This window comes from Bubalus kerabau, chromosome 6 (assembly GCF_029407905.1).
Source record: "Bubalus kerabau isolate K-KA32 ecotype Philippines breed swamp buffalo chromosome 6, PCC_UOA_SB_1v2, whole genome shotgun sequence".
NCBI lineage: Eukaryota > Metazoa > Chordata > Mammalia > Artiodactyla > Bovidae > Bubalus > Bubalus kerabau.
This window is the reverse complement of record NC_073629.1, coordinates 102356724-102369395: the sequence shown is the minus strand read 5'-3', so window position 1 is coordinate 102369395 and position 12672 is coordinate 102356724. Positions and strand designations below refer to the sequence as shown.

Genomic DNA, 12672 nt, shown 5'->3' with positions numbered 1-12672 from the left:
CCAAGAGAGAAAATCCTCCCGGAGGACCTGCTTAGAAAAATCTGGAGGTTTGGGGTTGCTCCTTACCCTTACCAATGAAAGATTCCTTGTGGCTGGAATGATCTCACTGCCCTCCCCCGTCCACAAAGGCACATTCTGCCAGACTGGATGAGGTCTCAGAAGGACAGCCCCATTCTGTGTCCATGCCTCTCTTGGCATTATAGTCCATCTAGACAGGGTGATATCTAGATGACCTGAGGTTTTCCAAAGAAGACGTTACTTACTCAAAAGAGCAGTGAGCAGTACAGCTACTCTGGGGGGGAGGCAGGCTGTGGTAGAAAAACTCCTTGACACCAGCCACTTGAGGAACATGGATTTTTACTTGGTGCCAGGCCCTAAGGATAGGACCATCAGGGATCACATCTGGTTTCTGCCATCAAGGAGTTCACAGTCTAGTGGAGAGATGGACAAATGACTGCGGTATAATGTACCTGACTGTGCTATGCCGGGTTGAGCACAGCCCAGCCTGGGCTCAGTGAAGGTTTCCCAGAGAAGGTGACCCTGAGCAGAGTGTTGGAGGACAAGCAGGAGGGCAGGCGGGCACACAGGCAGAAGGACCATCGCGTGTAGAGGCAGACTTAGGAAAGTGAGGGGGAGATGAAGCAGGGAGATCTGAGGCTGGATGAAAAAGCAGGGACCAGGCCAGGGGGAGTTCTGAGCTCTGGGAGCCTGAGAGAGGATGGCAGAATCCACGCTACAGCACAGTCACAGCCTCGCTTCAGAGCAGGTTTCATAAGCAGGATCCAACACCACCAAGCCTGCTACCCTCCAAATTATGTATGCGTGTCCTTCGGTGAGACTTTCCAGAAAAAAGAAACATCTCTCATCAGAGTCTTGCAATCCCTTCTCCCCTCCCTCAAAAGAGAAGCAGTAACAACTTTGCTCTGAAAAACCCGTTTCCCAATATCCTCAAGCGTCCACTCCTGCCCAGAGCTGAGCTCCAGCAATGCTCCGTCCCATCCCTAAACAAGTACCAGCTTCCCCCAATTTAGGCCTGCCTGTCGACGTCAAGCAGTGAGCTGGAACTGGAGGCCCCAAGGGGGAGGCTGCACACAGAAAGGAGGAAGGAAAAGATAAGGGGACACTACACTTTCAGGCCAGTGGAGGGCTCAAGAACCTGGCTAGTTTCAGGAAAGTCTTCCCTTCCCTTCCCATAAGGAAGGGGATTTTCATCATCATTAAAGTGACGATTTTTCCCCAAAGGGGGAAACAGGACAGATTAGCGCCCCCTAGTGGTACAGGTAATTCCTAGGGGAATGAGGGGAGAAAAGTTGTCCCAGTGGAAACAAGAGCCACATCATCATTGGTTGGAACAATAAAAGGCTTGAGAGACTAGACTCCTTGGCAGATGGATACATACAACAAAAGGCCCACCTGGGGCACTGGCATCAAGGCCAGGAGCCCAAGACCTCATATCTGGGCTGTCAGTATCAGAGACCACTGAGCTCCCCAACCAGCACAGGCAGGCACTTCCCCAACGCCCTCTACACCAAAGGGATTGTTTGGGGATTACTTGAGAACTTCTGTCCTCCTGATTCACTCATATGGAGAAAGCAGGTCCCTGGATAATGGCACAAAGTCTCTAACGTACTCTCACCCCAAATGCTAGTTGTTCAGTCGCAAAATCATGTCCAACTCCTTGCAACCCCATGACCTGCAGCATGCTGGGCTTCTCCATCCTTCATTATCTCCCGGAGGTTGCTCAAACTCAGGTCCATTGAGTTAGTGATGCTATCTTATCCTCTGCTGCCCTCTTCTCCTCTTGCCCTCAATCTTTTCCCAGCATCAGCTTCTTTTCAAATGAGTCAGTTTTTCATATCAGGTGGCCAAAGGATTGGAGCTTCAGCTTCAGCATCAGTCCTTCCAATGAATATTCAGGGTTGATTTTCTTTAGGATTGACTGGTTTGAGCTCCTTGCTTTCACGTTTTCCCAGGATCTCTGCTACCACACACTCTTGGCCCATGATTCTACCACCCCAGCACAGAGCATATAACACGATACACCACAGGGAAAAGCAGCCACAGAAGGCTTCTTCATACAGTCCTGAGAGTCAAACTCTTCCAGGGCGCCTGCTCTCTGCCAATGGTTCTTCTGAGCCCCTAGCAAGCGCCAAGATCTCAGTCCCAGTTTCAAAATCCATAAAATGGGGCCACACTAACCTCCTGGCAAGGTGCCCAAGTACAGAAGCAGCCTAGGATAAGGATAAAGACATCTCCGCCTTGGCCAGGCTGTCCTCATTCCCCACCTGGACTGCCCATCTCTTTCCTTAGTGATAGCGCTGTGCTTCCCACAAATTCCATCAATGCTTCACAGAGCACCACTTCATTCAAGGACAGAAAAACATCACCAGACAGCTAAGAAAGCCTCAACATAACCAAGAAGCTGAAATCTTTACCTCCTGCCAAGGACCCTAGGGGGAAATGGAACTGAAAAGAAGCTGAACCCCAGAGGCACCACCCCACTCCTAGACTCTAAGTTCCTGGTTTACCAGGAAAGGTAGGGATGATGAGGAAGGGAAAGTGTCAAGGAAACCGGGAAGAGTGAATCACTACTCTCCCGGGGTTCCCCGATGACCACAGTGATCCAAGGGGAGTGGCAGACTTTGTAAAAAGCCAACTGCTGGGCCCAATGTGTACCTGCCTTAACCACTGAGAAGACCTATGCTTTCCCTCAGCAGCCAGTATAGAGCACCAACGATCCCCAAGCTCCTGTCCCAGCAGCGCCTGCCGCTAGCCAGGGCCCTTACCTCTGTACAGAAGGGAGTAAGCTGTGGATGAACTACGGGCTGGACATACATGTGAAAGGTAGACTCAATCTCCATGGTCCGGCCATTTAGCTTCAGGATGGGGAACTCGATGATTTCCTGGAATGGCAAAGGCACAGAAAAGGAAGAATCAGTTGTTTTTTTCTAAACTAACCATCTCAAAGAACTCCGAATCAAGAATGGGGGAGTATTTTGGACTAATTAGCTCCTGCCAGGTCAAACTGAAGACTTTGAGTGAGAAGATGCCGGCTCAGTTATAATCTTGACCCTCCCACAGTTAACATTCTCACAGGTTCCAGGGACCCAACACACACTCCACCCTCACTGTCTCTGGGAAGGGGAAGGAGACAGTGGGAGCATCTGGCCCAGTTTCCCCCCACCCCTGGTTCTCCAGCAGGGGTCTGCTCACTCCAGCCCCTAAAAGGAGAACCCCCTTCCTCCTGCTTGGGTCCCTTCCCTGGAAGGGGCCTAAGTCTCCAGCCACATAGATAACCAGCCATCAGACTAATGCACAGACCTCTGTGCATGAAGTTTAAACAGAGCCAATGAGTTTCATTAGCTTTTACAAAAAGGAAAAAAAAAAAAAGAGAGATAAGCAATAAATAAAGTCAAAGGAACCAAAGACGATACTGAAGAGAAGGAGAAACCTGAGTAAGAGTATTAAGAGCTAGTGCCTCCCACCTTTCTCTCAGGCAGCACATCCACCCATCAGCATCCCCCCACCCAACCCAATCGCTTAGCCAGCCCTTCCCAGTCCGCTGGAACGTAATGGAAGAGAACGAGGAGGAGTGACAATTTGTTTGGTGTCTCTAAGATTAATTTGTCTCCGTTATTTAATAGAGATGCACAGCACCAAGGTCCTGGTGTGCAAACAGGCTTGCAGCATGCCGACTGTGCAGCCCGCTTCATACATCGCTCCTGGGAAGGGAGGAACACACCAGAGTGGGGGGAGAGAGCCGGAGAGAGCACGCACGCGCCAGAGAGACGAGGGGAAGCCAGAAGAGAGAATAAAAAAAATTATTGCTTTTTAATATTCAAAAACAGTTTGCAAAATTTAATCAAAGCAGAGGAAAAGCTAACATTTTTACCACTTTGACATTTTTATTAGTGCTTTCATAAATTTTTAAAACATGAATGGAATTAGTTTACAACACACACACACAAAAAAACTGCCCTGAAAACATCTGGAAGAGACAAATAGGAAATAATAAAAAAAATAAATAAAAGCAAAATCCTCCGAGTAAAATTAGCATGTGAAAGAGGCCTCCACTGCAGAGACAGGAGCGGGGTTTTGCCCACTCAGTGGCCCCTGCAGTCAGCTCCAGTGGCATCCTTTCCCCAGGTCACCCATTCTGCTGAGGACCTTTCCAGCATCACTAAAATCAAGGCAAATTGGTTCTCTCCAGGGACAGCCCAGAGACACAACACAGAAGCCGCTGACACCTGACTGCATTCAGGAAATGGATGAGTGGGGAAACGGAAGGAGAAATGGCCTGTCTCCCTGATATTCCAGGGCAGCCTGGTGTCTCCCCACCAAACACACCTGCTCTATGGGATTCATTTTTCAAGCATCTTTATCCAACAGATCACAGCAGGACTGAAGACCAAACCAAGGCAGCCAGATTTCATGACAGAGAAATTCAAAGCTTCTGGCTGCCTGAGCTCCCTGGGCTGCCCCAAGGATGGGGAAGCTGGCAGGAGCCCCTAGAGACAGGAAGGGTGGAAAAACTAAGACTGAGGCAGAGGCGGGGCAGAGAGGAGGCCCAGGCTGCTGCTTAAACTGAGTGGTGCCTCTCCCTCCAAAGTACCACAAGGTAGGCCAGAGAGGAGAACTTGGCTCGGAAAAACAAAACACACAGACACAAAGTACACACCAATCCCCTTGAAAAATCAGATACCCAGTAATCCAGGCTCTAACTCTGAGGTGGGGCTCATCTGAGTTAGGCTCGTTTCTGATATATCCTTCCTCTGCCACTAAGTAGAAGAAACACTTCCCCAAAGGAAAGACCTCCATAGCCTGGTGGGTTTGGCAGCCCTGGTGTCTAAGGAAACAAATACAGCCAGCTCCTCACTAACAATGTTAGCTGGGCCCACAATGAAATTTAACCTGTGACACAACTGTACTTTTCATTTAAACTTTCATTTGGAGAGAAGCAGTGTTTGGAGACCTGCAGTTTGTCCTGCTAATAAAGACAAGTGTTGGGACCTTTAAGGATGCCATTCATCTCTGGCTTTTATTAAATTCAATTTTCTTAAGCCCATGATACATTATGAAATTAGGAGTTGACATTCCTCTGGAAACAAAAATATCTATCAAACATAAATAGAAAAAAACCCCTCTATTACCAAGAATTTATGGCTTAAAGTTGATCTCTTTCCACTTTTTTACAAGCACATGGTTTGTTTTAGAGATCTGAAATGTTATTATAGATCTAGAATTTTATTAGTATTTATTGTAAAATAGTAAGCGCTTCAGCTCCTGCTCTGACCAGCACCGAGTCAGCATTCCCAGTAGATACTCTTAAACCTTGGCCTTTGGGTTTCCCTACTGCAGCTCAATCGTTCCTCCCACTGGCTTCCTCACCCCTGGGGAAATGGAGCCAACCTAAGTGCTCACACTCAAAATCACCCTCGGCTCTGTATGAAGAGAGGTAACCCCTCTGAAATGTCTGCGGGCCAGCATGCAGCAGATTGGACCTATCCTAAACACCTCTCCAATGTTGTTTGGCCATCAGCCAAGCCTTCTCTCCAAGACCAAGAACACGGCCAATCTCAGAACATGACTTTGCAGGGGTCCTACCTCAGCACCACCATCAGCTACTGTAACAACGACCTTACACACTGGCATATTCTTTTGAGCCACGGAAGATGCAAAAGAGGAACTTCTGATAGAAGACCCTTTGGGGAGTTAGAACAAAAACGACCTCACTTAGCTACTTCTAACCTTTCCATATTGCCCAGACAAGCCCAGAACCTCAAAGCACTGTTCTCAACAGCCCATTCATGGAACAGGAGCCCCAGTCTGCACCAGCTGACAAAACTCTGCAGCCTGTACACCTGGGGTAGGCCAAACACTTCACAAGTTTTCAGCTGATAACGCTTTTTATTATACGTTTTCAAATACATTTTCTCATCTTACCCTTTTTAATCCTGGAAGGTAAGTCGTATTGTCATCATCATCAGGTCATAAACCAATACTATTAAGCACCTGCTATTTACCAGGCGGGGGCTGGGTGTAGACACAAAGGCAAATACAATGCGATGTGTCTCCTCTCTCCGAAGTGCTGGGAGCCTGGGCAAGGGGTAGTGAGGAGCTGGCCCCAACACCTTCAGAGACAAACACAAGATGGAATCATTTCATTCTTTCCATTTATTGCTTGCTTCCCTGGTGGCTCAGACGGTAAAGCGTCTGCCAGCAATGCGGGAGACCCAGGTTTGATTCCTGGGTCAGGAAGATCCCCTGGAGAAGGAAATGGCAATCCACTCCAGCACTCTTGCCTGGAAAATCCCATAGATGGAGGAGCCTGATAGGCTACAGTCCATGGGGTCGCAAAGAGTCGGACACGACTGAGCGACTTCACTTCTTCACATGTAGCAGACAGTTAAAACCGGACATGGAACAACAGACTGGTTCCAAATTGGGAAGGAGTACGCCAAGGCTGTATATTGTCACCCTGCTTATTTAATGTATATGCAGAGTACATCATGCAAAATGCTGGGCTGGATGAAGCACAAGCTGGAATCAAGATTGCCAGGAGAAATATCAATAACCTCAGATATGCAGATGACACCACTCTTATGGCAGAAAGTGAAGAAGAACTAAAGAGCTTCTTGATGAAGGTGAAAGAGGAGAGTGAAAAAGCTGACTTAAAACTCAACATTCAAAAAACGAAGATCATGGCATCCAGTCCCATCACTTCATGGCAAATAGATGGGGAAATAATGGAAACAGTGACAGACTTTATTTTCTTGGCCTTCAAAATCACTACAGATGGTGACTGCAGCCATGAAATTAAAAGATGCTCGCTTCTTGGAAGAAAAGCTATGACAAACCTAGACAGCACATTAAAAAGCAGAGACATCACTTTGGCGACAAAGGTCCTTCTAGTCAAAGCTACGGTTTTTCTAGTAGTCATGTGTGGATATGAGAGCAGAACCATAAAGAAAGCTGAGCGCTGAAGAACTGATGCTTTTGAACTGTGGTGTTGGAGAAGACGCTTGAGCGTCCCTAGGACTGCAAGGAGATCCAACCAGTCAATCCTACAGGAAATCAGTCCTGAATATTCACTGGAAGGACTGATGCTGAAGCTGAAGCTCCAATACTTTGGCCATCTGATGGGAAGAGCAGACTCATTAGAAAAGACCCTGATGCTGGGAAAGACTGAAGGCAGGAGGACAAGGGGACAACAGAGGATGAGATGGTTGGATGGCATCAGTGACTCAATTGACATGAGTGTGAACAAGCTCCAGGAAATGGTGAAGGACAGGGAAGCTGCAGTCCACGGGGATGCAAAGAGCCGGACACAACTGAGTGACTGAACAACAGAGGTGGCAGACACTCTGCTAAATGGGCAACAGGAATGACGACATTGAATCTACCTAACAACTCAAGAAATGGGAATCCTTATTAGGCCTATTTTCAGTTCAGTTCAGTTCGGTCGCTCAGTCATGTCCGACTCTTTGCGACCCCATGAATCGCAGCACGCCAGGCCTCCCTGTCCATCACCAACTCCTGGGGCTCACTCAGACTCACGTCCATCGAGTCAGTGATGCCATCCAGCCATCTCATCCTCTGTCGTCCCCTTCTCCTCCTGCCCCCAATCCCTCCCAGCATCAGAGTCTTTTCCAATGGCCTATTTTACAGGACAACTAAGACCCCAAAAGCAGCTGTCACTTGCTCAAGGTTGCACTGCTAGTAAGGGACTGAGCTGGGACTCCAAATGGGGAAAAGATAGTAGGTCTAACAGCTCTCAAAATCTGAAGGGTCAAGAAAGATCTGATTCTTTTAGTCTGAAAGACTGTCTTTAAGGAGCTCAGTGCTCTATCTCCTAAGAAGAAAGACTGTTCTTGAGTTATAAGAGCAGTGAGTGTGAACCATCCAGGCAGAAAGTCCTGCAGGATTCCAACTGAAAAGCCTCCACTACAGCTGCAGGGACACGCAGTGCTGGGCTCTGTGCTCAGGGAGGGTGAGAACTATGAGCCTCCAGCCTGCGTTTCTAGCACCCAGGCCTGCTCCAGCACACAGACCCCACTCTCAGCTTTTGGTAAGTAAACACACAAAGGGGCTGAAACATGGCAAGAGAGGAGCCAAGAGCGTGCCTCTAACAGGAAAATTCTGTTTTCACAGAGTTCTCCATAGGACCAGAGAGGTGAAGTGACCTACCTAAGGTGACAAGATGGGAGGTGGCAGAGCCAGGCTGCAAAGAACTTCCTACCAGATCCCCTGCCTCTCATCTCCCAGCCTCCCTCAACTGCTACAAACCATCAATGTCCCAGTTACTGTGTGCCTGGGACCGCAGATTCCTGGAGCAGAAATCTGCTAAAATTAGGACAGCTGGTCACCCTACACCATCCACCGCTACCTGCGCTACTAGGTTGTCCAAGGGCAGAGTACCACAACCCCAAAAGCTGGTCTGCTGATGATGGATGGGAACTAGCCACATCTTGACAACTAAGCACCAAAAGCCTTAGAACTTGGATTTCTCAAAGTACCCATGGTTCCAAACCTATTGTATCTGCTGTCTCACTCAATAAAATGCCAGCTGTAAGTATTTTTTAAAAGGGGAAGGAAGACAGAGAGATAAAAAGGAAGCACCAAGCAAATATTCTTTTATCTTTTTGAGTAGAAGTTTCAGTTGGAGCAAAGATTTCAAATGCAGCTACTTTCTAATTGCTTGAGTAGGAACCCCAGTGATTCTCTTAATAAACTGAAGACAAAACTGCAACAGCATTTCAAATGAAACATCACATGAAATTTCACACCCACAATCAGTAGATTATAAGAAATAAATGTGTAGGTTGCTTTTGGGGTATTCGAACTCCCTTAAGCTAAAGTGTCTGCAGTGATAAGATTATATTCAAAGATACAACAACAAAAGGATTTTAAGCAGAAGGACTTTGGGTTAGGCATTTTTTGACAGTGGGACAGAGGGTTTAATAGTGTGGAATTCTTACAGACCTTTTCTCCAAAGCACAGATTCTTCTTTGCCCTGAGCCAATCTTTCTATGGTCCTCTCTGAAACAAGCAGGTCATTTTTCATGGCTCCCCCTTCTCAATCTAGGAACTGGCATTCCCTCAGTTTACAACTAATCTATGCCTTCTCTCCACCCACTGATTCAACGTCCAAAACGTGTGCACTCCTGCAGAGAAAGGTTTGACAAAATCCAAAAGCAACATCATCACACGACAAGGCAGAAAAAGTCATACCTAGTGAAAACACGAATTTTATCCAGACAGAGATTTTTGGATAAAAGTTTCATGCAAAGGCAAGACCTTTCTCCAAGGGATCAAGGAGCCTCTTGACCACAGGGAAGAGGAGAAGTTGAGAGGGAGAAGGGAGAACTGCAGGCTGTGCTGGGTAACGAAGGGACCGTAGTTGACTTAACAGTTTCTCCTTTGGGGGGAAAAAAAAGACATTTTATGCACAAGGAGCTTATTTCTTAAACAAACACTCGTGGTTTTGATTTACACCACAGCCTGCTCCTAAATAATTTATGGCGGGTTAAATTTATTGCCGAGCCCTGGCTGGCTGCAAATTCGAATTGCCAAATAATTAGATTTTAGGGCAAAGCTTATAAATTACCCGTCGATTTGTCCGGACTTGTTTGTCAGTTGCTTTGTGCTTCAGGTCATCTTTGGCATTTGGCTGTTTGGGTTTTAATTGCTGATTTACACTTTGACAGATGAGAGCTGATGCTCGAAGTTTCAGGACAAGGAAGGGTAAAAAATTGAAGCTGTACAAGGCTGATTTTTCACCTACACGTCCGTCTTCACCCATTCCCATAGACCCCAAAGCAATTAAAATATAGAAAAGAGGCTGAAAATAGAGACTGCTGTTCTTTACAGGGGGGAGGGGGTGCAAACTGAATTATAATTCAGATTTTACTGAAATCTGAATTTTTAAAAATATATAACACCAATAAATGAAGGAGACCAAAAATCTTAGAAACTACATCCTCACCCAGGGGTGTACAAGCTGGTGTCTACACACACATGACTCTGAATCAGCCTCAGTTCAAACATCTTCAGATATTCAATTGTAAATAACTTCTGATATTAGTGGCCTCTGTGAAGCTGACCCTTCTGGGCAGCAAACAACCAAATGATTTCTTTGTAGCTACCTGTATACCTACATTTGTCAGGGAATTAATTTAAACAAATCTCAGGCTGTGTGCAGGAGAGGTCCCCCAGGGGCAGCAGTACAGGAGGGCATGGAAGTGGAAGGGCGCCAAATTCAACTTACCATTCTAATGGAGGGAAAAAATCTCTTTGGATAGTGCTGCGGCTCCGTCTACATGTTGATAGAGGACCTGCAGGCTCGCTTTATGCTCCCTAGAGAAGGAGGGCCTGCCTCCCAGCCACCTGCTGTACCCCAATAGCTTACTATGAGGCCATGAGTCAAAATAACATTAGCAGTAATTCTCCTAACAAGAGCTGACACATATAGCTATTACATGCCAGGCACAGTTCTAAGCTCTTATATTTTATCCTCCCAATAGTCCTATAAGATTGGTACTATCATTAATCCCATTTTGCCAGTAATGCCAACTGAGGCATACCAAGTACAAGTAACTCACTCAAGGCAGGTCATACTGCACCACACAATGGTGGCGGACACCAGGCTCAGATCCAGAGGGTCCATTTCTGGAGTCCGTGCTCCTCAGCACTCTGCTATACTGCGCCTCACAGAACAGCCTCTGCCTCAGTTCGCCTCACTTTGAGGGGAGGTTGAGCGTCCACATTCTGGCACCAGGGCACATGCTGCAGCCAAAGCCTGTTCAGTTAATCCCCCCATAGGGTGGGGAAAGTTATGTAACACAAAAGATGAATCAGAGGCTTGGTTTGACAAAGTCCTTTTTTTCCAATCAATGAAAATATTGCACTGAAGACCCACTAGCCAGGAGTGAAGAGGTGGGGCTGAGTAACAGGTGATCAAGACAGACCAGGCCCACTCAGGCAGAAAGTGGGCTCTGGCTAGGCAACTAGGAGAGAAGCCCAGAGAGGCCAGTTGGGCTTCAGGAAGCCTTGCACAGTAATCCCCACTCACAGTCCCAGGGTCCGCTAGTCTCTTCACAGAAGACAGCATCCCCCAGGGGAGCTTCATAGATCCCCTGCTCTCTGTGTGTGCCCGACAGCCAGAAGCCAGGCCAGGGAAACAGTTGTGCTGCCATGACAGCAGATTTTCAAAATCACTGACCAGTAAGCAAGCGACACAGACTGACATCTTGTCCACACTGCCTGAACACTTCTCTCGCACACTGGCTCATAGGAATCCACATCTCCATAAGGCAGGCATCACTGCCCTATTTTATAGACGAGAAAGCTAAGGTGGTCAGTGACTTAAAAGCACGGTCCCTTACAGGCAGCATAAATTCCTATCTCCTGGGAATCTATGAGAAATGCAAGTTTCTGGCCTCCAATCCAGACTTTCTGAATCAGAAACCCTGAGGGTGGGCCCAGCAATCTGTGTTTTAAAAAGCTTCCAGGTAATTCTGAGACTTGCTGACGTTTGAGAACCACTGGTGGAGTAGAGCAGTGTTTCTCAGACTTCGAATTACCTGACATCTTGTCAAACTACATTCTATCTAATGCTGGGCCTGATAACGGGCTTCCCAGGTGGCTCGGTGGTAAAGAATCCACCTACCAGTGCAGGTGGCACGGGTTCGATCCCTGGTCCAGGAAGATTCCCTGCAGAATAAAATGGCAACCCACTCCAGTATTCTTGCCTGGAAAACCCCATGGACAGAGGAGCCTGGTGGGTTACAGTCCATGGGGGTCACAAGAGAGTCAGACACGACTTGAACAACAAGTGACTGAACAACAAGGGCCTGATATTCCATCTTTCTAACAAGATCCCAGGGGCTGGGGATGCCACTGGTTCTCAGACCACATTTTAGCCAAGGTATAGTCTAGAATATCTGTGTGACTAAGTCCTTATCACAGAGACACTGACAAAAGAACATCAGAGCCCACAGTTCTTGGCTCTTAGAATAAACCCTTGCTCGGCCCACTTTCAACCCCCTCAGGTGACCCTTTATATCTGCCAAGCACTCCTGGCTTCTGCCATCAGACATTTCATTCTCCTGGCTGCAGAGATTCACGGTGGAAAAGCTGACATGTCACATCCCAGAACTGTGTAGAGCAAGTTGACACATTTCTGTTAGGAAGCTTGCAAGAGGTCCTCCTGCCAAGGCAATGCCTGCTCCCTTCAAGAATGTGATCAAGACCCAGGGCATCAGCTCCCCACAGAGCACTCATCATACTACTCTCTCCAGAAAAACATCTTCCTTCTACACAAATGAATCAGAAAGTGGGACTGGATACCTCTCCAAGGAAGACCTCTCATTATAGACATCAGCCAGGAGCTTTCTTTATACCCCTGGTCCTGATTAAGCCTAACACTGGCCACAGATGTAGAGCAGGATCACAGCAATTCCTACAATAGCCTGAGGCCCCAAGCTGGAGACACCACACCATACCATGAACCAAGGCCTGCCCCTGGCATTGTTTCTCTGGTCACCTTACCTCTCTAGTGAAAGCAGACCTTATCAAAATGGCATGCTCCTCCCAGTCATCAGTCCCCGCCTCCTCCATCCCCAACTACCAATTCCTTTCGGGTGATCAGTTGGTTTTTCATTCATACCTGCT

General features: G+C 47.4%; 1 protein-coding gene across 10 annotated transcripts in view; it reads right to left on the bottom strand.

The window, feature by feature from the left end:
* The window catches only part of ERI3 (ERI1 exoribonuclease family member 3), a 130730-nt gene that overhangs the window by 93883 nt on the left and 24175 nt on the right, over positions 1-12672 (bottom strand). For all 10 annotated transcript variants that reach the window (XM_055586093.1, XM_055586099.1, XM_055586091.1 and 7 more), the window contains one exon: positions 2787-2903. In XM_055586093.1, the coding sequence (XP_055442068.1) occupies positions 2787-2903 (117 nt within the window). The remainder of the gene's footprint in view (positions 1-2786; positions 2904-12672) is intronic.